The sequence below is a fragment of the Acartia tonsa genome, chromosome 12, assembly GCF_053477335.1.
Source record: "Acartia tonsa isolate MP-2025a chromosome 12, ASM5347733v1, whole genome shotgun sequence".
NCBI classification, from domain to species: domain Eukaryota; kingdom Metazoa; phylum Arthropoda; class Copepoda; order Calanoida; family Acartiidae; genus Acartia; species Acartia tonsa.
Window position 1 is genome coordinate 30,453,314 of NC_137271.1, and position 25,988 is coordinate 30,479,301.

Consider the following 25,988-nt stretch of genomic DNA (forward strand, 5'->3'; position numbering starts at 1 on the left):
TTAAAAAACTACCCCCCCCCCTTATTTTTGATTTTTGTCAAAACTAAGCGGGGGGGGGGGGGGGTTTCGGTGCTCCAGTCTACCACATGTAAGCAAGTACCAGACAAATGAAAAGTAGTCAGTTCGCGTTCTGTAGTTTCAACCCGAGTTAAAACTAGTAAGCCCTGGCGTGTTTAAGTACCGCAGGGGCGTTATATGGACTCCGGTCTTACCTCATAAGGAGAGTCCGTAAACTTTTAAGATGGCCGTTCACACTAACAATATTTAAAATTGTCATTTATATACTTACATTTTGATATTTTACAAAGTGATTATATACATTTGAACTATATAAATACAGAGTATTTATTAAGTTCAAAGTGAAGTCTGCTCTATAATTCAAGTCGTCTGTTACTCAGGTCAATTATCTGACAATATTTCATGATTTTCTATGCATATTCTTTCTTTTTTCTCTATTATGAGAACTTGACATCTGTTATACAATCCACCTTGTCAATTCTATGATTTTTTGTGCCTAGCTACTTATGGACGTTGTCATCCTTGTTTTTTATTTTTTTTAGAAGTAGAAAATGTTTCATACTACGCTAGTGATCCTAATTCTAACCTATATACCATATCAAGGTAATCATAAAGACAAACAGACTTAGTAAGGTATAGAGTAATAGCAATAACTTTTTACACGTTTAAAATTCTGTTTTGCATGCAGATTTTAAGGGACGGCAAGAGATTTATAAATAAAGGGTGAGCCAAAAAATGCGGACCTTTTAAAAGTAAAAATTGCGCGGCTTCTGTTAATAGTAGAAAGAAATTGGCATATCGCTAGAACCGCTATGAACTCTATTTTTTGGAAATTTAAAAACAATTCCTTTACTACTTATAGATCACTGTTGGGGGGGCCAGATGAAAAAAGTTTATTTTAGTGTTAGGCAAAAATGATTTTGCAATTGTATCAGGAAGTATGTCTTATAACACCCTTTGCTAAATCTAATTTTTGAGAAAATTAGATTTGAAAATTTTAAGTTTAATTTTCATTCCCTAGGAGTTACCAAACAATCATGACAAGAAAAGCAAGGATTGTTCATTAAAAATTTTTAACAAGTTTGTTTTTATAAAGTTCTTCATAATACCACTCCTGAAAGGAGTTAATCAATGCGATTTTTATCAGTTGCTTTGCTAAGGTCACGGAAATTCAGCCTTTAACAGTTAGGGAGTTGAATCCATTTTTATAGAAGCAGAACTATAATCTATGATTATAGTTTGGACCCTCTAAAACTATAATCTACCTTCCACTTTCCCCTCTCTTGGTGAAGATATCTTCAACGCTGATACGATTTTTGAAATATAAGATTCCACTTTCAATAGGGGCGAAACTGAAATCATACATTCATGTTTACATATCAGCGTATTCATAAACATTGATTTCCCTATTTATATTGACATAATAGTAATGTATCATTCTACTTTCAATAGAGCCAAAACTGGAATGATACATTCAAGAGAAGATATCATATCTTTGAATCGACATAGTAGAAATGGTACATATTAGTTAGTTTTTTTTTATATTTTTATTAGTTTGAAGTTTTTAAGAAAAACCTAAAAATAAAGGTTGCTAACACTTAACAATCAGGCCCATTTGCGGACCTTAATCGTTCAATGCCCCCCCCCCCCCCACAAATCATCTCAGCTCCTATTAGAGTTAGATGGCAAAAAAAAATTGTGCATGTTCCCTGTTTAATACTAAATTTCCGACTTTAAGTGAGACAGAGTCATTTTTTGCTTACTTCACCCTTTCATTTAACAACTTTATTTTTTAAGGTTAATTAAAATGTTAAATGGATGTAATTTCCTTATTTTTGAAGCTAGAACATTTTTTTCAGAAAATGTTTATCTTAAAGTAAATTTTATATTAGAAATCTCAAAACATAAATTTTCTTATTCGTTGGCTTAACAACTTTGGGGACTTTTACTGAATTTTGATTGGTTGGTTTAACCACTACTATCTATAATACGTAGAACGATGTCTGTCTGTCCGTCTGTCCGTCTGACCGTCTGTCCGTCCGTCTGTCTGTCTGTCCCTTAAGATCTCGGTAACCACTGAACCGATCGGATTCTACTCTTCAGGGTATCTACCTATTGGTCCTGTGGTGGTTTTAAGCTATTTTCTCGGGGGATGGGACACCCCCAACCCCCCCAAAAACCAAAAAATCCCCCCCCATTTTTTTTTTTTTTTTTTTTTTTTTGAAGGAGTTTCCATGGTCCTTTATGGTCTCTTGCAATAATTTTTTTTTATCACCTCTTGGGCAAAGCCCCTAGAGGCTAGGGGCGAAGCCGCTAGTCTATAATACAAAGTAGAACGATGTCTGTCTGTCCATCCGTCTGTCCCTTAAGATCTCGGTAACAACTGAACCGATTGGATACTACTCTTCAGGGTATATACCTTTTGGTCCTGTTGTGGTTTTAAGCTATTTTCTTGGGGTGTGGGACAACCCCCCCACCCCCCCCCCCCCAAAAAAAAATGAAAGTCCTCCCCCCCCAAAAAAAATTCTGGTGATGCCCATAAATTATGGTCGCAGCACCAGATTATTTTTATATTTTTTATTTTTTTTATATTTTTTTTTTAAATTACCTCATGGGGCAAAGCCCCTAGAGGCTAGGGTCGAAGCCGCTAGTACTTGAAAACCTAACCATTCAAAATCCAATAAAAGTCCCCAAAGTTGTTAAGCCAGCCAATAAGAAAACTTTGAGGACTAGTGTAATAAACAGTCCATTGTCCACCTCTCTTTCTGCTAGTTCCCAAAGTTTTATAATAACGTTTTCATTTTTGTTTGCTTAACATCTTTGGGTACTTTTACTGAATTGTAGTTGGTTTGTTTATTTAGTATAGTGTCGAAACGTTTCAACCACTGATGGCAAATTACAGTAGAGGTATTTTTGGGAATGTACATCCATTTATCGGCTATTGTCTTATCCCTTTAGATCCCTGGTGGCGATAAACTTGAATTAAAGTACCTAGAGGTTTTGGACCAGCTAAGAAGGTAATTTCAGTCCATTGTTCCCTACCTCTTTGGGTACAATAAAAGTTGTCTACACGGAGGGAAAAATGGACGAAAAATTAAATAAATTCTGTCTATAATAACATGAGAAGACAGAATGAGAAGGACAGTAGCACCCTGTAATCGTTATCAGAAAGTCCTGAATGTCCATTTAAAAATTTTTACAAAGCTTTTTATATTAGGAGTTATCTATAATACAAAGTAGCTTGATGTCTGTCCGTCTGTCCGTCTGTCTGTCCCTTAAGATCTCAGTAACCACTGAACCGATTGGATTCTACTCTTCAGGGTATATTTCTATTGGTCCTGTGGTGGTTTTAAGCTATTTTCTTGGGGGGTGGGACACCCCCAACCCCCCCAAAAACAAAAAAATCCCCCCCCCATTTTTTTTTTTTTTTTTTTTTTTGCTGAAGATTTCCTAGGTTCTTTAGGTTTTGTAAAAGATTTCCTAGGTTCTTTAGGTTTTGCAGAAGATTTCCTAGGTTCTTTAGGTTTTGTAGAAGATTTCCTAGGTTCTTTAGGTTTTGTAGAAGATTTCCTTTGTCCTTTAACGAATTTCGCCTTAATTTTTTTAATCACCTCTTGGGGCAAAGCCCCTAGAGGCTAGGGGCGAAGCCGCTAATAACAATATAAATTGATAAGATACATACAAAATGTTATTGCATCTAAGCGACGTTTTCTACAAAAGGGTTGGTAGAAGTCTGTATGTCTAAAAAATCACTCTTATGGTTTGCAGGTTTCTATAACTATTAAGATATATAAGTTTTTCGGAATTTTAAAGTTAGGGGAGATTTGAAATCTGCATCAAATTTTGAGGATTTTTTATAGAATTCATTTTTTCTATAACTCTTTATCTAAAAGCGGAAATGCAATTTAAGTTAATTAATTTTGGCATCTGTGATTGGTAGATTTAAAAAATCTGTGCTCTGATTGGATGGCGTACATCATTCAACTAATTAGAGCGCAGGTAGTTTAAAATCCACCTATCCTATTGGTCAAAATTAATTAACTTAAAATGCATTTCCGATTTTAGATAAAGAATTATACAAAAAATGAATTTTATAAAAAATCCTTAAAAGAAGGTGTATCAACTTTTTCACTTTTTATTTAAGATAGCTAGCCGGTTCTTTTATTAAGTAGTAAATGTAAAATTTTTCATAGAATTCAGATATGCAATCATTTTTTTTTGTAGACCTCTTATTTTTTAAGTATTTTAAGACTTTTCTTTAAAAAAAAAAGTCAATTATAAGGTACTAAAACGCAACAAAAAAAGGAAAAATGGCCATTATGAACAAAAATAGTAAGATCTTTAATTTGACACCTTACTTTTTGAATTTTGTCAGGTAATTATTGAAATAATTGATTTTTTAAACCCACGAGAATAAAAACTTTGAACTTAATTTTATCATTTCACAGGTAAAAAATATATGGGTTCATATATACTTTTATAATCAGAAAAATATTACGAATCCATTGTGAGCAAAATTGAAAAAAAGTAAAAAAATACATTATGAAAAAATGGCCTATTGTATTTTGTTGTACAGGCAACACTTTCGTCATCCCCTAGTTACCCCCTCTTTACCCCCTTCCCATTTTTATTCTCAATTCAAAAAATAAGGTGGTTGCCTGTATAATATAATATAATATTTTCATATAATTCCTTTTATTGTAGTTTATAAACTATATTGTAAACTTTTTATTTCAATTTTTCTTAGAATGGATTTGTAATATTTTTCTCATTCTAACAGTATATATAACGCCTATTTCTTATACCTGGGTAATGATAAAATTTAGTTTTTATTCTTGTGGGTTTAAAAAAATCGTTTTTTTCAATAATTACTTGACAGAATTGAAAAAGTAAGGTGTCAAAGTAAAGATCTTACTATTTTTGTTCATAATGGCCTTTTTCTTTCTTTTTTTTGTTGCATTTTAGTACCTTAAAATCGACTTGATTGTTTTTTTTTTAAACTTAAATTACATTAGAAATAAGAGGTCTACAAAAAAACCGATTGCATGTCTGAATTCTATGAAAAATTTTACATCTACTACTTACTAAAAGAACCGGCTAGCTATCTTAAATAAAAAGTGAAAAAGTTGATACACCTTCTTTGATGCAGATTTCAAATCTCCCCCTAACATTAAAATTCCGGAAAACTTATATATCCTAATAATTATGTCTTTTTAATATGTTCACTCTCAGCAAAATAAGAGAGGTTTAAATTTTAGTAGTACCCAAAGTTTTATAAACATTTGTTAGATTTATAAATTTGTTAATTTTATTTAATCTTAATTTATTGATGAAAACTGGCATTGTCAAAACTAAACAGCCAAGATTAATTGTTTATTGCATCTGTTTTCCAGTTTTGTTAGTCCTGAAGGGGCGAAGGCCCAGTCTAACAAAACTGGTGTTTTTCTATTACTACTTTTTACTTTACTATTTGTAAAAAAATGTCTATAATATAATACAATACATGGTTTCAAGTATGGATTAGACGGGTCTGATCCAGCAGATATTAAATGGTTTCGTAGCCATACTGGAAAATCATAAAAAATCATGGACAGAATGTGAAAAGTGAAAAGTGATAGAGTACTATCGCATTTTATTCTTTCTTAGTTAGTATTTGTTTCCAGAGAGGGAGGAGTCAATTGACTGCTTATTACAATAGTACACAAAGTATTACAATAACGTTTTCTTATTCGTTGGCTTTGATTGGTTGATTAAATTGTGTTTATAAACGTTTGAACCGCTAATTTAAATCTACAGAAGGGGTTATTTAGTGCGTCATCATTATGGATGTGCATTAATTTATCGGCCATTGTCTTATCTCTTTAGATCCCTGATATGTTTCATAATTTTATTTGTTAAAGGGTGTGCAAAAAAAATGCAGACATTTTTAAAATTAAAATTGCGCGGCTTGTGTTAATTAGAAAATTGTTACGCATATCGTTAATCTTTAATGATTTACTCGCAAGTTAAGTTTTACATCAGTTGGGACATTTTAACACGTAGCTCCGTAACTATACGTAGCAGAGGAATTGTTCTTATATTTTCAAAAAATAAACTTCCTAACGGTTCTAACGATATGCGTAACATTTTTCTACTATTAACACAAGCCGCGCAATTTCAATTTTAAAAATGTCTGTATTTTTCTTTGCACACCCTTTAGCTTTGCTTAAGTGAAAGCTTTTTATTACATTAAGTTTTAAGTCTTAAGTATGTGTTATAACATATAACATAGGCCAAAGTTAAGGATAATTGATATTCCATCGTCCTTTACCATTATCCTAAAGTTAATTAAATCTATAAGGCCTTTGAATCTAATTTATTAAGCTATTTGAAATATGTCTAAATCTATTTTTACAGTTTTAAAGAATTCTGAGATAAGAATTACCTTTACATAAATTCAATCCACCTACAATGAAAGCCAAAATAGACAGGCAAAATTTCTGGATTCTATTTTGTACTTCAGTTTGAATTTTCATTGGTTTGAAATAAGTGCACATTTAAAATTTCAAAAAGAAGGTGTATCAACTTTTTTGCTTTTTATTTAAGATAGCTAGCCGGCTCTTTCAGTAAATAGTAGATGTAAAATTTTTCATAGAATTCAGATATGCAATCGTTTTTTTTTGTAGACCTCTTAATTTTAAAGTAATTTAAGTTTTCTTAAAATATAATTAAGTCGGTTTTAAGGTACTAAAACGCAACAAAATAAAAGAAGAAAATGGCCAGTATGAACAAAAATAGTAAGATCTTTAATTTGACACCTTACTTTTAAAATTCTGTTGAGTAATTATTGAAAAAATCTATTTTTTTAACCTCGGTTTAATAAAAACTTTAGACCTAAATATTTTCTCAAACAGACATAAAAAAACATGGGTTCATATATACCTTTAGAATCAGAAAAATATTATGAATCTATTCTAAGCAAAATTGAAAAAGTTTTATAAAAACTATAATAAAAAAAATAAGTTTATTTTAAGAATCATAATTTTCGGCTTTAGAGGGTTAGCTTGAACTAAACCTGAACAAAACCTAAACAAAAGACAATGCAATGTAGCAGATATTTTTTAAACACAAGAAACAATAATGTATTTTTAACTGCATTGTTTTGAAGTTTATAAACAGACTGATGCATATTTGTTCATAATTTTTCATTCTTTACATGTTCTTTAATATCACTATATTTATTGTAGTATCTATTGTATATATTGTATGAACACTCTCCTTTTTTTCTGGCAATTCTATAGGTTAATTTTATAGGTTAAGCTTCCCAATTCGTCAATTTTTGCGATTTGTGATTGGCTAGTTTAGTAGTTACAATTCTTAAAATAAACTTTTTATTTTTTCTATTTATTATTACAATTTTTTAAAACTTTTTCAATTCTGCTTAGATTGGATTCATATTATTTTTCTCATTCTAATGGTATATATGAACTCATATTTTTTATGTCTGTATGAGAAAATATTTAGGTTTAATCTTTTGATTAAACCGAGGTTAAAAAAATAGATTTTTTCAACAATTACTCAACAGAATTTTAAAAGTAAGGTGTCAAATTAAAGATCTTACTATTTTTGTTCATACTGGCTATTTTCTTCTTTTATTTTGTTGCGTTTTAGTACTTTAAACCGACTTAATTATTTTTTTAAAAAACTTAAACTGTTTTTAAACTATTTTTAAAAGGTATATTAAAAATATACTTTGACATCTGTAGAATCATACTGCAAAGCCAAAAATGAGAACAATTGCCCACATCAATTTTTATTAGGATTTTAAAGTTTATTTTTTACTATAGATTAAATAATTTTTACTGAATCGTGATGTTTCTTCCCTTTGTAGGTAAAATACTCAGCTTTTAGAGTGTCTTGCTTCGTAAATATTGTATGCTAGTATACAGTAAAGTTAGGTCTTTTGATTTTATCTATCAATACTAATTAAAAATTAATTCTTTACAATATATCAATGAATTAACATAAAAATGTTTCATGTTTATTATACATTAAAACACATAAAAATTGGCTGTAAAGGGTTAAATAAATTAAGATGACAACAAATGTTTATGCAATACAACAAATTTGTTTTTGTCACATATACAAATATGATATAAAATAAGATTATTCAAACATATTTTTAAAAATATTTTTAAAAAGTATGTATCTTTTATGAGTAGGGTTTTCATTCTTTTCATTTTTATTAAATAAAATTATTTAACTACGTTTGAAATAAGTCACTTTGTGAAAACATTTTTTCGGAAATTCTAATTTCTAATTGGTTTAAATTCAGCATTATGTTTTTTATTGTATTTTGTCAGATTTTTCAATGAAATTAATTGTTTTAGAAAAAAAATTATTTCCATTGAACAGAGTAATGTTTTTTTTATTGTATCAGTATAAAGTGAATTATATAAAATTGTTCACTAAGTTACAATATTTAAATAAGCAATTAATCTCTTAGTGCTTACTTACACGGTGAGAGATTACTAGGGAAATATTAAGATGAAATAAATTGAACAAAAAAATTACAAATATATACAATTGAATTAATTAATAAACGACTTTTAAAAAATAATTTTGAATACTCATTTGATACCCTTTTAAAAGTATTTTTTTTTTAAATAAACAAAACATCTTTTATATACGCTCTTTGTATGTTTTGTTTATTTAATTAAGAATATACAACAATGTTTAAATTATATATAAAATCTATGCTTTTTTTCACAATTGACATAATTTTAAAAAAGTATGGTACATTTCTATTATGTCGATGTTAAGAAAGGAATGGAAGATTACAAAAACATAGATATTAAAAATGTAAACCATGATTCCAGTTTTGCCTCTATTGAAAGTGGAATCTTACATTTCAAAAATCGTATCGGCGTTAAAGATATCTTCACCGAGAGATGCAAAAGTGGAATCTTACATTTCAAAAGTCGTATCGGCGTTGAAGATATCTTCACCAAGAGAGGGGAAAGTGGAAGGGTAGATTACAGTTTTAGAGGGTCCAAACCATAATCATAGATTATAGTTCTGCTTCTATAAAAATGGATTCAACTCCCTAACTGTTAAATTAATCATATGTAGAGTGGTTTTATGAAAGACTTCATAAAAGCAAAGTTTAGAGAATTGAAAAATATGAATATTTGTTGTTGTTTTTTATCATGGATGAGTGTAAGCTCTTTGGGGATGAAATTTGAACCTTAAATTTTTAAACTTAAATTTTTCAAAAATTAGATTTAGTTGAATTTTAAAATTAACAAAGGGTGTTATTAGCCTAACACTAAAATTAACGTTTTTCATCTGGCCGCCCAACAGTGAGTTAGTTGTTATACTCGTATATTTGTTAATAATAAATACTATTATTTAGGTTCCAGTTTAAGCTGTTACAGTTGTATAACTGATAATAATAAATACTATTATTTAGGTTCTAGTTTGAGCTGTTACAGTTGTAGATATGATAATAAAAAATATTATTATTTAGGTTCTAGTTTAAGCTGTTACAGTTGTAGATCTGATAATAATAAATATTATTATTTAGGTTCCAGTTTAAGCTGTTACAGTTGTATAACTGATAATAATAAATACTATTATTTAGGTTCTAGTTTAAGCTGTTACAGTTGTAGATCTGATAATAATAAATATTATTATTTAGGTTCTAGTTTAAGCTGTTACAGTTGTAGATCTGATAATAATAAATATTATTATTTAGGTTCTAGTTTAAGCTGTTACAGTTGTAGATCTGATAATAATAAATATTATTATTTAGTTTCTAGTTTAAGCTGTAACAGTTCTATAACTGATAATAATAAATATTATTATTTAGGTTCTCGTTTAAGCTGTTACAGTTGTAGATCTGATAATAATAAATATTATTATTTAGGTTCTAGTTTAAGCTGTTACAGTTGTAGATCTGATAGTAATAAATATCATTATTTAGGTTCTGGTTTAAGCTGTTAGAGTTGTAGATCTGATAATAATAAATATTATTATTTAGGTTCTGGCTTAAGCTGTTACAGTTGTAGATCTGATAATAATAAATATTATTATTTAGGTTCTAGTTTAAGCTGTTACAGTTGTAGATCTGATAGTAATAAATATCATTATTTAGGTTCTGGTTTAAGCTGTTAGAGTTGTAGATCTGATAATAATAAATATTATTATTTAGGTTCTGGCTTAAGCTGTTAGAGTTGTAGATCTGATAATAATAAATATTATTATTTAGGTTCTGGCTTAAGCTGTTACAGTTGTAGATCTGATAATAATAAATATTATTATTTAGGTTCTGGCTTAGGCTGTTACAGTTGTAGATCTGATAATAATAAATATTATTATTTAGGTTCTGGCTTAAACTGTTACAGTTGTAGATCTGATGAAATTGCTGAATGTGGACAAGGAACATTACCTTTAAGTAATAAAATAACCTTTCCATAATTTTTCTGGTTCTAATATTGTCTTTCTGTATGAGTCACTGTATGTAATTCTTTATATGTGTGTATGTATGTCTTTATTTCTTTATGATCTCCTTTCTTTCTGTGTGTCTACCTGAATTCATGTTTGTCTATCTGTTTGTTTGTCTCTTTGTATGTCTATCTGTATTCTGTCTGTATGCCTATCTGTCAGTCTGTATGTCTATCTGTCTGTCTGTATGTCTATCTGTCTGTCTGTATGTCTATCTGTCAGTCTGTATGTCTATCTGTCAGTCTGTATGTCTATCTGTCTGTCTATATGTCTATCAGAACGTCTGTATGTCTATATGTCTGTCTGTATGTCTATCTGCCCGTCTGTCCAAGTTTGGGGATAAAGAGGTATTTAATATTTATCCCCCTCAAACTTTAAAGTACCTAATTTTACTACCCTTAAATTTAAAGATACATTAGTTCCCCCCCCCTTCCTCAAACTTTATTTTACCAAAAATAAAAAGCTTGGACGTCCTTGTCACTTGGAGATTTCTAGTTATTGATTGTTTTGTCAAAACTAAACTAATTTTAATTTAGGTGTGAGATCCATAGAGTGTGACAGACAGTACACTACCACATCCTTCCTTTGCTTTAAAATGGTTCATTTTGGTAAGTTTTTTTTGTAGCTGTCCAATCCATCCATAGTGCCCTAGCAAAATGGGGATAGATGTCACTGCTTTTGGCCTACCTATTTCATTGACGTCAGGAAATACCCTACTCGCCATCTTTTTTCGAGAAGGTTCAATCCCCCTTCCCTTTCTATTTCCCTCTACTACGTCAATAGAATAGGTAGGCCAAAAGCTGTGACATCTATCCCCATTTTCCTAGGGCACTAAACACAGCTTTATTCCTAGTTGCACTTCCACTAATCAATTATTACGTGCTTGCTTTGTTACCAATATTAATTTGCCGTTACTTTAATAGAGTTGTTTCACATTTAATTATATCAATAATCGTCGCAGTAATCACCATTATTAAGTTGATAGAACACTTATTCATTAAGCATAGATAACTTGGCGCAGATGTAACTGTCTATAGTGCCTTAGCAAAATAGGGATAGATATCACCACTTTTGACTTGCCTATTCTATTGACGTCATAAAACACCCTTTACCCCATCTCTTTTTTAAGGGGTTTCTTTCCTCCTTCCCTTTCTCTTTCCCTCTACTATGACGTCAATTGAACATGTAAGCCAAACGATATGACATCTATCCCCATTTTTCTAAGGCGCTATAGATAGCTACGGCGACGATTATTGCTTTTTATATAGAAATAAGTTGTTACTGAAATCTTTATTCGTGATTAAATAACGTTAACCATCAAAGTTAATCGTATCATAGAAATCCTAGGATGGGGTTAGAGGGGTGTTTATCCCCCTTCACACTTTGAACCCGATGCTGTGAGTATTGGTGCAAAAAATATGACGTAACAAAAAAAATTAGCCAATGAGAGTCCACTATAAATTTTACCATTGGTCAATAACGGCCTCTCATTGGCTAATTTTTTTTGTTACGTCATATTTTTTGCACCAATACTCACAGCATCTTTGAACCCCTCATTTTGCCCCCTTAAAATAAAAAGCTAGGACGTCCCTGGGACCTATATACTCGAAGTATAAAATGACAAGAAAAGTAAAAACAAATATTTTTTTTTGGTGGGGGGGGGGGGGGGGGACCTTCTTTATCTGGAGTCTGGAGATACCCTCCCCAAAAATAGTTAAAAATCTTTCCTGGATCTATAAGAAGCTAGGGGTTAGCGAGATCCTTCGCTACAGACAAAAAAGCTTACTTTTTATTTAATAGGATTACCTAATAAAAATTCATATTTTTAGTGAATAACAGGTACGAAACAGTGCGAGGTTGTGCCCCCTTCAACACAGACAATCTTATTCCCGAGTTCCAAAAGGGGGCTTTGGCCTCGCATGGGGGAAATTTCTGGAAGGTAATAAACCTGTCCCGCGAAAATGTATCAGTTATTTAATAATCCGAATTGATATATATAATATATATATATATATATTAATAAGGTTATTTGGTGTTAGGCTATTTTTATTTCTTAATCAAAGTCTTGTAATGTATAAAGGCTATAGTTCAGTCTCTTCCTTTATCTTTAAATAAAAAAGACCTAGCTTCCATTTTAATGTTGTAACAACAAACAACGGCGTCGCTACAAAAACCTAAACATAAAATACCTAATCCGACAAAAGATTAAAGGGGGTGCTTTAACCTGATTTCTTCGTTTTGCAGCTAAGCATCGTACAAATTTGTATTCTTATACAACATTTATATTTGACTTTGTTTATGAATTAATGAAATGACAATAACACATTGTCATTCATTTCAAAAGGCGTAAGTTTGAATGAGAGCTAAATCTTGTTTATGGAAAAATTCTAACAATATTTAAAATTTCAGGGTGGCAACTCCTTAAGTTTCTGCGCATGGAATAATTGTAATTTTGGTAACATTTCATCTCAGGTTAGTTCACATTAAATTATTTTAAGATTCTTAATTCCAAAAAGCATACACACTACCTTCAATTACCTCATACGGGCGAGATTGCAGTCAAGGACCTTATCGACTTGATGTACTGTCCAGGTCCTGGTCCAGCAATCCAGGAGAACTAAGGGTGACTGGTACGCACCCTTCTCTGTCCAAACACCCAAGGATATTAGGTTAAGTAACATCCAGACAACCAACTCTCTGTGATGCATGACCTTTGTCTGAGAAGTCCCAACTGAGCATGGTAACGAGTTGCGCCTGTTTTGGGCCAAGGCATTCCCCCTACTCTAACTATTTATGTCGCGCATCTGACATAGCAGCAGTAGGAACCATTTTTAACGTCTTTAGTTATGACGCGGTGTTGGTCCGAGATTCGAACTTAACACCTTCCCGACGACGAGCGGATGCGCTACGTGTTGAGCCACGGTCGCGGGTTAAGCATACACACTAAGTAATAATAATTTATCATTGAAGCTTTTTATAGTGCCAATAAAGATACGTCTACTGGCCTACTATTGGTCAATTAAAATGTATACTGGCCTGCCATTGGTAATCTATGTATTCTTCTATCATCGGTTTTTTATAATGTATGACGTCATTTTTTATAGGCTCTATAGGCAGCTTCATTTACCATCGACCAAAAATATATCTTATAAAAAAATGTTCCGTAAAAAAAGGAGGCGTTTATATGAAAAGATTATTTTCAAAAAAGTTTTAAAATGTTTTAAATGTACATACGGACTTTCTAGTTTCGATTATAGAGTTGCTACGTTTTCTAAATAGAACCTAAATGTTGAAGAAATCGTCATATCAAGTTTCAAATTGATTGGACAATTGTAACAGAAAGCTTTGTTTTGTCTGTAGCAAAGCATCTCGTTAACTGCTTAACTAATATGTTTCTCCTTCACAGTAAAGCTTCTTATATGTCCTGAGATGGTTGTAGGCTATTTTATTTTTCTAAATAAGTCTAGGTATGATTTTCGGCTATTTTTCTGTCCTTTTATATTTCTTAAATATAGGACCCCTAGATGCTTGGGGCGCACCCGCTAGTTATGATATGAAAGGTTTGCTTTAAAAATAAATAATAATCTTTTTATTTACAGATTTCTGGAGTACTGCTAACTCTGGCGTTATTATTCAACTTTCTGGCGTGACCAAAACCCCATCTTCCATAATTTATAATTTTTCGTTATTAACAAGGATAATCATGTCCATAAATAACGCATCAATAACAAGCTATAACTATAATATGAATGTTAAAAGACGATTAAATCAAAGTACTTTTAAAAAATATCAAATATTATAAGAAGTGGAGACTGCGTCAAGACTGTGTAAATGCTAGACTATACAGATACAGTAAGTCTAGCCTGTGTTTATACTTTGGGACTAAAAGTCTAGTCTTGACAATTATTGAAGAGTCTAGACTGTGTAGATACTGTAGAGTCTGTGTAGGTACTGTAGAGTCTAGACTGTATAAATACTATAAGTCTAGACTATATAGATATTGTAAGGTCTGGACTGTGTAGATACTGTAGAGTCTAGACTGTGTAGATTCTGTATAGTCTATACTGTGTAAATACTATAGAGTCTAGACTGTTTAGATACTGTAGAGTCTAGACTGTTTAGATACTGTAGAGTCTAGACTATGTAGATTCTGTATAGTCTATACTGTGTAAATACTATAGAGTCTAGACTGTATAGATACTGTAGAGTCTAGACTGTGTAGATTCTGTATAGTCTATACTGTGTAAATACTATAGAGTCTAGACTGTTTAGATACTGTATAGTCTAGACTGTGTAGATTCTGTATAGTCTATACTGTGTAAATACTATAGAGTCTGGACTGTGTAGATACTGTAGAGTCTAGACTGTAGATTCTGTAAAGTCTATACTGTGTAAATACTATAGAGTCTAGACTGTGTAGATACTGTAGAGTCTAGACTGTGTAGATTCTGTATAGTCTATACTGTGTAAATACTATAGAGTCTAGACTGTTTAGATACTGTATAGTCTAGACTGTGTTGATACTGTTTAGTCTATACTGTGTAAATACTATAGAGTCTAGACTGTATAGATACTGTAGAGTCTATACTGTTTAAATACTATAGAGTCTAGACTGTATAGATCAGGGGCGTCCAAGCTTTTTATTTTGGGGGGGGTAAAATTTTTTTAAGGGGGGGGGTAATTTGGTTTTGGGGGGGATAAAATGGCGCGCAAATTTTTTTTACCCCCCCCAAAATTTTTACCCCGGGGGTAAAATTTGCTTGGGGGGGCTAATTACCCCCCCTGAAATCTGTTGGCAGGGGTAAAATTTGTTTACCCCCCCCAAAATTTACCCCCGGGGTAAAATTTGGGGGGGGGGGTAATTTAAATTTTATAAAAAATTTAGTATTAAAAATGCGCGCGAAGCGCGCAAAAATTTTTTTTGTTAGAGATTTTCTATTTTAGGGGGAGTATTTACCCCCCCAAAATGGTTTGGGGGGGGTAAATACCCCCCCAAAATCGTTGGGGGTGACTACGGCACCCCCAAGGTAGGGGTAATTTTTTTTTGGGGGGGGTATTGTTCACAAAATTTTGGGGGTGCCTACGGCACCCCCAAAATCGTTTGGGGGTGCCAAATGGCCCATTACCCCCCCCCTTGGACGCCTATGGTATAGATACTGTAGAGTCTGGACTGTGTAGATACTGTAGAGTCTAGAATGTGTAAATACTATAGAATCTAGACTGTACAGATAGTGTAGAGTCTGGACTGTGTAGATGCTGTAGATTCTAGACTATGTTGATACTGTTTAGTATATACTGTACATATTCTTTAGATCCTTATTTTGTAGAAAAATACCAAAATTCTACATACAAAGCGTAGCTGCGCTACTTACTCTAAGTTAATTTTTTAATGGGCAAATTCTAAATATTTTAATCTATTATTTGTAACCATTTTAAAAACTTTCTAGATTTGTATCAAATCAGTTTTTTTAGAATTAAACCATACAACGCTCAAATATAGTGAAATTAAATAAGATTCCTATTATATTAGCCTGGGAGGGAAAGGACAATGGAATATATATTCCACCAACGACATTAATCTACTTAAGGGGTAGTTTTGTTTATCATTTTTTGGGGTACATTAATTAATCGTCCATTGTCTTATTCTTAAAAATCCTTGACCTTAGTAAATTATCAAATCATTATAAAACAAGATCAACATTATTGTAAAAAAAATCACTAACATGAAAAAAAAATGAAAAAATTTCAGATATAAAATGTACAGAGAAGTTTTAGCCCTCACAATTTTTGTTTTGTTTCCACATAAAGGTAACTAATTTATAGGGTGGACTCGTGAAAATTTCGGTACCCTATTGTTTCGAGCACTACAATAATTCATTTTTTTTGTTGGGTTGGGGGGGGGGGGTGGTATTTTTCTAAAAGTGAGGTGAATGTACCCTTCCCAAAGATAGTCTTCCCTCGGCCAATAAGAAGATCCTAATATATAATGGAGAACCATTTCGCTCTAGCGGTTAGCGAGATCCTAAACTACAGACAGACAATCTCTTAATTATTTAATAACATATGTTGAATTACAGGTGAATCAATTCGATGTTATGAGTGTCGGTCTGACGAACAGCCGCTATGTTCCAGCGATTCTTTTCAACCAGGTACCATGTATCATTATTAGAATAGTATTTTTATTTAATAAACTTACTATAGTACACTATGACTTTTTTTCCAGTCACCTGGCTGATTAAGCCGGCTTAAGGAAAACATAGTGTGTTACAATGCGAATATGCGTTTAAAGTAATGATTTTAAATATATTTGTATTATACTTAAAAATAAAGAGTGCTTTCACACAAAATGCTTGTTGAGGACTTAAACCGCCCCCCCCCCCTCCCAAAACACACACATATTTGGAACAATAATTGAGAATAATATGGGACCTTACCCATTTCATAAACTAACCTAACCTGTCTTTAAAAAACGGTGATGGTTTTAGACTATTTAAAGGGGGTTTAGGACAAAAACAAAATTTGTTTAAAATATCATAATTTCTGTTGATTTTAGATCGGATAAAATATGTGGAATGTAATAACCGATTTACCCAGCCAACTTTTGCCTGCTACAAAATGGTACACCATAGTAAGTTTTTACCCAGCTAATATTTGCATGTTATACAACATAGTAAGTTTTTACCCAGCCAATATTTGTATGCTATAAAGTTGTACACCAGAGTAAGTTTTTATCCAGCCAATATTTGTATGCTATAAAGTTGTACACCATAGTAAGTTTTTACCCAGTAATATTTGCATGTTATACAAAATAGTAAGTTTTTACCCAGCTAATATTTGTATGCTATAAAGTTGTACACCATAGTAAGTTTTTTACCCAGCTAATATTTGTATGCTATAAAGTTGTACACCATAGTAAGTTTTTACCCTGCCAATATTTACATGCTATAAAGTTGTACAATATAGTAAGCTTTTACCCAGCTAATATTTGCATGTTACATAGTTGTACACCATAGTAAGTTTTTACCCAGCCAATATTTATATATGCTACAAAATAGTACACCATAGTAAGTTTTCACCCATCTAATATTTGCATGTTATACAACATAGTAAGTTTTTACCCAGCTAATATTTGAATGCTACAAAGTTGTACACCATAGTAAGTTTTTACCCAGCCAATATTTGTATGCTATAAAGTTGTACAACATAGTAAGCTTTTACCCAGCTAATATTTGTATGCTATAAAGTTGTACACCATAGTAAGTTTTTACCCAGCCAATATTTGTATGCTATAAAGTTGTACACCATAGTAAGTTTTTACCCAGCCAATATTTGTATGCTATAAAGTTGTACAACATAGTAAGCTTTTACCCAGTAATATTTGTATGCTATAAAGTTGTACACCATAGTAAGCTTTTACCCAGCCAATATTTGTATGCTATAAAGTTGTACAACATAGTAAGCTTTTACCCAGTAATATTTGTATGCTATAAAGTTGTACACCATAGTAAGTTTTTACCCAGCCAATATTTGTATGCTATAAAGTTGTACACTATAGTAAGTTTTTACCCAGCCAATATTTGTATGCTATAAAGTTGTACACCATAGTAAGTTTTTACCCAGCCAATATTTGTATGCTATAAAGTTGTACACCATAGTAAGTTTTTACCCAGCCAATATTTGTTTGCTATAAAGTTGTACAACATAGTAAGCTTTTACTCAGCCAACTTTTGCCTGCTACAAAATGGTACACCATAGTAAGTTTTTACCCAGTAATATTTGCATGTTATACAACATAGTAAGTTTTTACCCAGCCAATATTTGTATGCTATAAAGTCATACAACATAGTAAGTTTTTACCCAGCTGATATTTGCATGTTATACACCACAGTAAGTAGCCAATATTTGTATGCTAAAAAATTGTACTTTTAACAATTAATTATTAATACATACTTCTAATAATAAGATAAAACCCTAAAATGAATACATTTTCTTTACAGGTTTTATTATTGATTTTGTTTTCTTTTAGCATATGGAGTATACACAACAATGAGGGGATGCGCTCCTTTCGAAAAAGACGGATTTGGTACAGAAATTCAAAAAATCATTTCTGGGGATTATTGGAAGGTAATTTTAATTCTTTATCATATACTAACGGCTTTGCTCCTAGTCTCTAGGGGCTTTGCCCAGAGAGGTGATTAAAAAAATTAAGGCGAAATTCGTAAAAGGACCAAGGAAATCTTCAGCAAAAATAAAAATGTGGGGGATTTTTTGTTTTTGAAAATAGAAAATAGCCTAAAACCACCACAGGACCAGTAGGTATATTCCCTGAAAAGTAGAATCCGATCGGTTCAGTGGTTACCGAGATCTTAAGGGACGGACAGACAGACGGACAGATATCATTCTACTTTGTATTATAGATTAATTTCAGCTTTTGTAAGTAGGGGTACAAAGTGACTCAAAAATCAGCCACGTGACGTCATAAGAATGAGGGATTATCTCTTTTTTAGAGGTTTTCTTTTTTTATGACGTCACGTGGCTGATTTTTAAGTCACTTTGTCCTCCTACCTTTTGCAACGGCCAACCCAGCTAGGTTATGAAAGTACCAAACAATGCATAAGAATATTTGAATATATGTAATGATATTATATTTCTACACTAACTTTAGTAATCAATCCTTATATAAAAGCAACAGGTTGTCTCTCTATGTGTAGTGAAGATTCTTGCTAACCGATGAATCTCTATTAGTGTCCTAAAAATCCATAACTTAAAATACTGAGAGGGGGGGGGGATAACTTCACTTCCCCCCTACAAAACGCCCCTAGAAAAATCTTTCCCCCCCCCAAAAAAAAAATAGTTAAAAACCATGCATAACATTTTTTACTATTAACACAAGGCATGCAATTTGAATTTTAAAAATATACGCATTTTTGCACACCCTTTAACCCTTAACGGTCGGGGGGGGGGGGCGTTGAACGCCCCCCCATCCGGTTTTTTCTATCTCATTTTCTGTGTGTGAAAGATAAAGAGCCCAAACTGCTTGACTTTTTAAGTATGGGTATGACACACAACTGAGAGTTGGAATTTTTTGAATATCTCCATCCTGGCGGGCACAGGATGCCAGCAAACCTGGCAGGGTCATCCAGGTAAAGAGCAAAAATTTTTTTTTGACTAAAACAAAGCATTTTATCATACCAAAATACTAAAAAATCCTCTAGTAGTACATCCTTATATGAAATACAGGTGTTCAAGTCACTTTCAGGTTCCAGGTATGATCCTGCAGGTCCTGATCCTCCAGGTCTCCAGAAACCTTTAAAAGGCTCCTGTGGCCGCAATTTTTGACTTAGAGACTTCAAATTTTAAACTTAAGCTTTTCTTACATGTCTACATAACGTATTAAAATTTCATGAAGATCCGCCGCCGTTTTCCCGCCGACCGCCGACTGCGGCGGCTGGCAGCTGCCAAGTACAGCTGCAGCCGCTGAAATTTATATTTTGATATTTCTAATGTAAAATTTACATAAAAATAAACATTTTCTGGGAAAAAATTTTTCTTCTAGCTTAAAAAATAAGAAAATTACAGCCGTTTGAAATTTTTAAATAAAAAAAGACCTAAAAACAAAGGTTGTTAAATAAAAGGGTGAAGGAAGCGAAAATTGACTTAGACTTATAAAAGGTCGGAAATTCATTATCAAACAGGGGACTTGCACAAAAAATTTTAGCCCTCTAGCTCTAATATGAACTGAGATAATTAGGGGGGGCGTTGAACGCCCCCCCCCCCGACCGATTAAGGTGCGGCAAGGGGCCCGACTGTAAAGGGTTAAATATAAGTTATAGTCCATTAATTCACAAAAAAAGGCACTTCGAAAAGACGGGTTTTAAGGCATAATTTGTTGAAAACAACGCCAATGAAGAATATAAAATAAAAATTATTATCCTCTGTCAATGGTAAGTGGGTTAAATAAAGCTTAAATACTTTTGTTCCTTAAAAAAACACACACACTGTATTTTATTTTAGAATGGACATAGTTTTTCTCTGTGCAGCAATGATCTATGCAACTTTGCCTCAATAACCCAGGTAAACATTTTCTAGTATGGCTTCGAAACCGATTAATATCCTCCGGTTCTCAGCCATATTGAAAAATCGTTTTACAGACAATTTTCCAAGAATATTAAAATAAAAATCATAAAATTAATACCAGTTTTGTTAGCACTGGCCTTCGGCCGCTCGGGGCTAACAAAACTAGTTTTAATCATATTATTTTTCAATTTGATATCTGCGAAAATCTGTATATAATACGATACGATTGAAAAATATTTAAGTATCGCAGCTTCTCTTCAACCCGGTTTGTTGGGTTAAATTAAGTGACCCTAATGAATAAGGGGAGAGTAATGTTAAATTTGCCAATATTAGAAGGATTTTTTTTCTGTCTGTATTGCTTACTGTTTTGATTGTAACCGTTCCTTGTTTTTTGAAAAATTCATTATGATTTTTTTCTTCTTATTCCAAGTATATCCTGTAAAATAACTATCGTCTAGCATTTCTTTACGTTTTTTTTTGTGAGGGCTTACTTCTAGTAAATGTCTAACAAATCTTTCTTTCTTTTTATTTTCACGTTAATCGTATTTCTTATTCGAAATGAACTTTTTTATCTGCCATTGGTCTATTCTCTTAGCCTCCTAAAAGGAGATTTTAGTTTATTTAAAACTAGCAACTTCGCCCATAGCCTCTAGAATTAAATAAAAAAAAAAAAATTAAGTACATCTGGTGCTGCACTCACCACATTTTAAATTAACTGCTTAAAAAAATAGGGCAATTTTTTTTTTTTTTTTGGGGGGGGGGTTGAGGGTGTCTCACCCTCCAATAGCTTAAAATCACCACAGAACCAGTAGATATATTCCCTGAAGAGTAGAATCCAATAGGTTCAGTAGTTACCGAGATCATAAGCTCCAGACGGACGGACGGATAGGCATCATTCTACTTTGTATTATAGATAATCATATTTTTCTATATTTCAGATTTCAAGTTCTGTGATGCTCATATCCATCTTGTTATTAAACATTTTGTCTTAATATAATATATTATTTAACAGGATAAAAATGTCTATAAGTAGCGCACTAATAAAAGGAATTAATATGAAAAAAAAGTAAATTACTTTGTATTAATAAAAAAAGGCAAAAGGGCTCGACAGCAGCCCGTCAGCTGCCTATAAGCCTAAAGGAAATCAACCTTTTACACTTTTAAAACCAGCTGGAAGTCTAAACCTGACCCAATATGTCAATCCAAACGGGTTTAAATTAGAGACTTAGGAGCGTCTGACACGCGGCTGCCGAGCCTTGGAATGTATAATAAAATAACAACAGGGCCTCCAATAATGTACCTGAAGTGACGAAGCCCAAAATACATAACTTTTGCACCACGTCGTCTTCCAGTGACGTCATAAAATGAGGGAGATGAGAGGTGAAGTGGGAAAGAAAATCCCTAAAAAGGATATGGAGAATATGACGTCACAGGAAGACGACGGGTTGCCAAAGTTATGTATTTTGGGCTTCGTCACTTGAAGTTACCCCTAAGGACATCCCTTAATTATAGAGTGGCTCCGAGACTAAATAGAAACAGAACTGTAAATAATATTCTAATAGCAATAGAAAAATTTCAGCAAATTATATTAAATTTCTATGTATTTTAATTTTAAAGCAATTTTAAGTGTCAAAATAAGTTGATAAATGCTTTTACATATTTATAAAGTTTTAATTTTAAAGATTTGTATCAAATCAAATACATACATATGTTGTTTATTTTTTTAAATTTTTGTTAGGTTTTTTTTACTTATGTGTAAATGAATCAATAAATATTAATAATAAAAAGTTTTTTTTATTACTGTCATAGAGATTGAAATTTTATGAGAAATGATTTGATTTTTGTTCTTGTTAAAGTCAAAGAAGATAAAGTATAGAATAGAATCCAGTTAGACGATTCTGCCTGGCTAGCCTGAAATAAAATTGGAACTTTTGAAAGTCCGAAAAGTCTTTCTGGCTTTTAGTAAAATCGCATGTTTTCAGAAATTATCCAGATATATTTTTAATTAATGCCATTTTTAATTATTTACTGAAAGCCAGATAGACTGGCATTCGGCCATTCACAATGGATTAAAACTTTATATAATGTGCAAAACCATGTACAAAATTGAATTTAAACGTGAATTTCGTAAAAATATGTCTAAGAAATATTTTGGCAAAAATAATGATATTAGCATTAATGATTTGAAAATTTGTAATTAAGAACTTCATATTTACACTATTTAGACATATAAATTTCAAAGAAAAAGATTAGGTAATTCCTTTAAGTTTGAATAATACTTTATTCATTTACATATAAAAACGTTAAAATTATTAAAAATAAACAAAGATGAAAATAAGTTAATTATACAATATTTTTAAAAAAATTTTCTGACGGAAATTTTATTCCCATACAAATTTTCTTCATTTGAAGAAAACTGAATTTACAGCGCTTGTATTTTTTGAAGTGAATATATCAACCATAACAGCCCTGGTATCAACCACCATCACGTACTTGCTCATTCTTATTCAATGGAATTAGATATAGTAGTATTTTTATATTGTAAAAATAAACTATAAATATATTTTTGTAAAATCACGCAACCTTTTCTCAGTTAACTTTTCTGTGTATTGAGATATTTTCAGCTCAGGACATAAGTTCTAAAAATCCTGGGATGGAGAGGACATTGGACTAGAAACCAAAGTTTTAAAAACCCCGATATCATCGCCTTAAAAACTTTGGGTACTTTTATTGAATTTTGTTTCAAAATTAGAAGTGGGCAAACTCTTCAACTAATAATTTTAATCTACAAAAAGTGTTGTTTTGTTATTATTAGGAATCGTAATTGTATTGTCAGTTGTATTATCCTTTAAGATACCGACAATACAATTTTGATATAATATCATATAGCATAAACACTAAACAGGTAAAAAAACAACATATGTAAACTCCCAGTTTTAGCACGGCTTTGTGTAATGCAAATGTAAAAAGTCTTTGATTATATTTTTCTTATGCACTTTTAGAAGAAGAAACTAGATTAGGGAGATAATTATATTAGGGCTCGGCACCCACACCATACCAGGTTTTTCTAAATTGCAGCAGTCCAATATTAATAGCGGGTAAGAATTTTTTGTGTAATCCATTAAACAGAGTAATGAACCACAGAATATATAATTGAAATCTTTTGCGATTTTTTTCTTCACTTTTTATTTGAGGAAAATTGTCATGGATCTTTAGGGATAAGTCAATGGGGTAAATTATTGTCCGATCCAAGTGATGATATATATACACAATTTCTCCTTTTGTAGATTAAAACTATTTGCTATAACATCTGGACACTCAACTTCATGAACCAATAAATCAATAATCAATAAAAGTACCCAAAGTTAAAATCCAACGAAGAAGATATGGTTATATAACTTTGGGTACCAGTTTACTTAACAGTCCTATGTCATCTTCCTCTCAAAAATCACTCACCTTTTAACGAAGCTCTTTATAGTGCCTATGAAAAATGACTTCATACAATAAAATGACCAATGAAAGGCCAATACACTGACTAAATTACCAATAACTGGCTAGTAATATACATTTTACTTGAACAATGGAAGGCCGGTATGACGTCAATTTTTAAAGGCACTATAAAAAAGCTTCCCTTTCAACAATCCAAAGTATCAGATGTTCTTAAATAGCCAACTGTCCAGTCTTGTAAGAATAGTTATTTCTCGCATCGTATTATAAACGGCTTTCCGCGGATATAGAATGTACAATTATGAGATTAAAACTATTTTTTTAGCCCCGACGTGCCAAAGGCACCGGCTAAAAAAACTGGTTTTAATCTTATGATTGTACATTTTTATGTTCGTAAAAAGCTGGAAATAGTACGCTTCTAGACATAGCTTTTTCGTATGGATGACAACTGGTTCCTGTTCACCGGATTCGAATGAATACGAGAAAAAAAATGAAGCTTTACCCACTTTTTTGCGGTGAACTTGCCCTGACTTTTTATTATTATTGGATTAATATGTAACTAATCCTATTACTGCTGCCTTCTTCTTTCAATAAATATTAGAAGATAAAATAGAAATAAAGTTATATAACATTATATTAATAAAACAAAACAGAAATATATCATAGGTGCGTCTATGTGTCTCCTATTATTTAAAGTAGTAAGGTTTTTTTGTCTGAATCTTAAAATCTAAATAATTAATAAACTGATTGGGTTTTCTATTTTAGTTAGTCTTCACATAGATCCCGTGATGGTTTTAGCCTATTTCATTTTTATATATAAGTCTTGGGATGGTTTTAAACTATTTTTTTCAAGCCTCATGGAATACACTGTCCCTAGATACTAGGGGCGCCACCGCTAATATACTTTGAATGATTCAACATAAAATGAATAACATTAATCATATTTATATATAATTTGTAATTTAAATTATGTCATGGAAAATCCTCTAATATTTTTTTTGTAAAAATCGTTGAAACTTTTGAATTTTGATTTTATTGTCAGTATCAAAATGTTATTGTAACTGAAGAGTATCATTACGAAACACAGTGTATTACCTATAACTTTTTGTTATTCATTCTATGTTAAATCATATATATATATATATATATATATATATATATATATATATATATAGAGAGAGAGAGAGAGAGAGAGAGAGAGAGAGAGAGAGAGAACGTTTTTTTATTTAATTTTTGTAGTCCTCTCCCGCTCGGGAAATTTGAAGCATAAAAATGCGTCAAAAAAAAAGAAAACGTGGTTTGGCTTACAATCTATTAAAAGTACAAAAAAGGAAATTTTCTGTCAAAATTGAGCATTTAAAAAAAAACACTAAAAATTTGCACTAATTTACTCTCATAGCTTTGATTCTAAGGGCACTCTAATAGCAATTACTCTTATAGCGGCATACAAATATATAAGTCAGTGTTGGAAGCGGTTACTTATAAAGAAGTAAAAAGGATTATGTTACATGAATACAGTACAATTGTCATAAAAAGAGAAACTTTCAACATTTTTGTAAATATAGTTGTAATTTAAGGCTAGTTTTTGGTAGCCAATCCCCATAAGATAAAATGCTCTAAGTTTTAGTAACTCTTTGGAAGATGCACTTAAAAATCGAGCTATATTCTACATCTCGGAAACGAAATAAAGCAAGGGTAAAAAATGCATAATTTACGAAGCTGTAATATTTAAAATACAAAGAAAAGCTAATAGACATGGACGGACAAGTGAAATGTTTACAAAAAATAATAGGAGCAAAGTAAAACTTTGCGCCTACAATATGTAAATCCATAGGAATCATCACAAAAAATCAAACTTTAATCTTTATTAGAAGCTGTGAAAATCAGGCATCCCTCTGGACTTACTTACTGACAGACAAACTAAGCTATAGAGTAGCCTCGATACTGACAAATTACCTTAT

General features: G+C 31.6%; 2 protein-coding genes across 2 annotated transcripts; both read left to right on the forward strand.

Moving 5' to 3' along the window:
• Window positions 1-513: 513 nt before the first annotated feature.
• Window positions 514-15,127, forward strand: LOC145333554 (uncharacterized). Its single transcript, XM_080178719.1, has 6 exons — window positions 514-621; window positions 10,382-10,453; window positions 11,040-11,111; window positions 12,333-12,442; window positions 12,913-12,975; window positions 14,103-15,127. The coding sequence occupies exons 1-6, from the start codon at window positions 570-572 to the stop codon at window positions 14,151-14,153; spliced, it is 420 nt and encodes a 139-aa protein (XP_080034845.1). The 5' UTR covers window positions 514-569; the 3' UTR covers window positions 14,154-15,127.
• A 534-nt stretch (window positions 15,128-15,661) lies between these two features.
• Window positions 15,662-22,367, forward strand: LOC145333555 (uncharacterized). The gene is made up of 6 exons (XM_080178720.1): window positions 15,662-16,311; window positions 16,581-16,652; window positions 17,057-17,131; window positions 18,530-18,627; window positions 20,518-20,577; window positions 21,519-22,367. The coding sequence occupies exons 1-6, from the start codon at window positions 16,260-16,262 to the stop codon at window positions 21,570-21,572; spliced, it is 411 nt and encodes a 136-aa protein (XP_080034846.1). The 5' UTR covers window positions 15,662-16,259; the 3' UTR covers window positions 21,573-22,367.
• The last annotated feature ends 3,621 nt before the right edge of the window (window positions 22,368-25,988 follow it).

What these genes read in the sequence shown, in the direction of transcription:
- LOC145333554 (XM_080178719.1), top strand. Translation starts at nt 570, where the DNA reads ATGTTTCATACTACGCTAGTGATCCTAATTCTAACCTATATACCATAT. An exon ending in CTTTAAAATGGTTCATTTTG is followed by an intron (nt 11,112 to 12,332) that starts GTAAGTTTTTTT and finishes TCATATTTTTAG; the next exon opens with TGAATAACAGGTACGAAACA. An exon ending in ATGGGGGAAATTTCTGGAAG is followed by an intron (nt 12,443 to 12,912) that starts GTAATAAACCTG and finishes TTAAAATTTCAG; the next exon opens with GGTGGCAACTCCTTAAGTTT.
- LOC145333555 (XM_080178720.1), top strand. Translation starts at nt 16,260, where the DNA reads ATGTACAGAGAAGTTTTAGCCCTCACAATTTTTGTTTTGTTTCCACAT. An exon ending in CAGCGATTCTTTTCAACCAG is followed by an intron (nt 16,653 to 17,056) that starts GTACCATGTATC and finishes TGTTGATTTTAG; the next exon opens with ATCGGATAAAATATGTGGAA. An exon ending in CTACAAAATGGTACACCATA is followed by an intron (nt 17,132 to 18,529) that starts GTAAGTTTTTAC and finishes GTTTTCTTTTAG; the next exon opens with CATATGGAGTATACACAACA.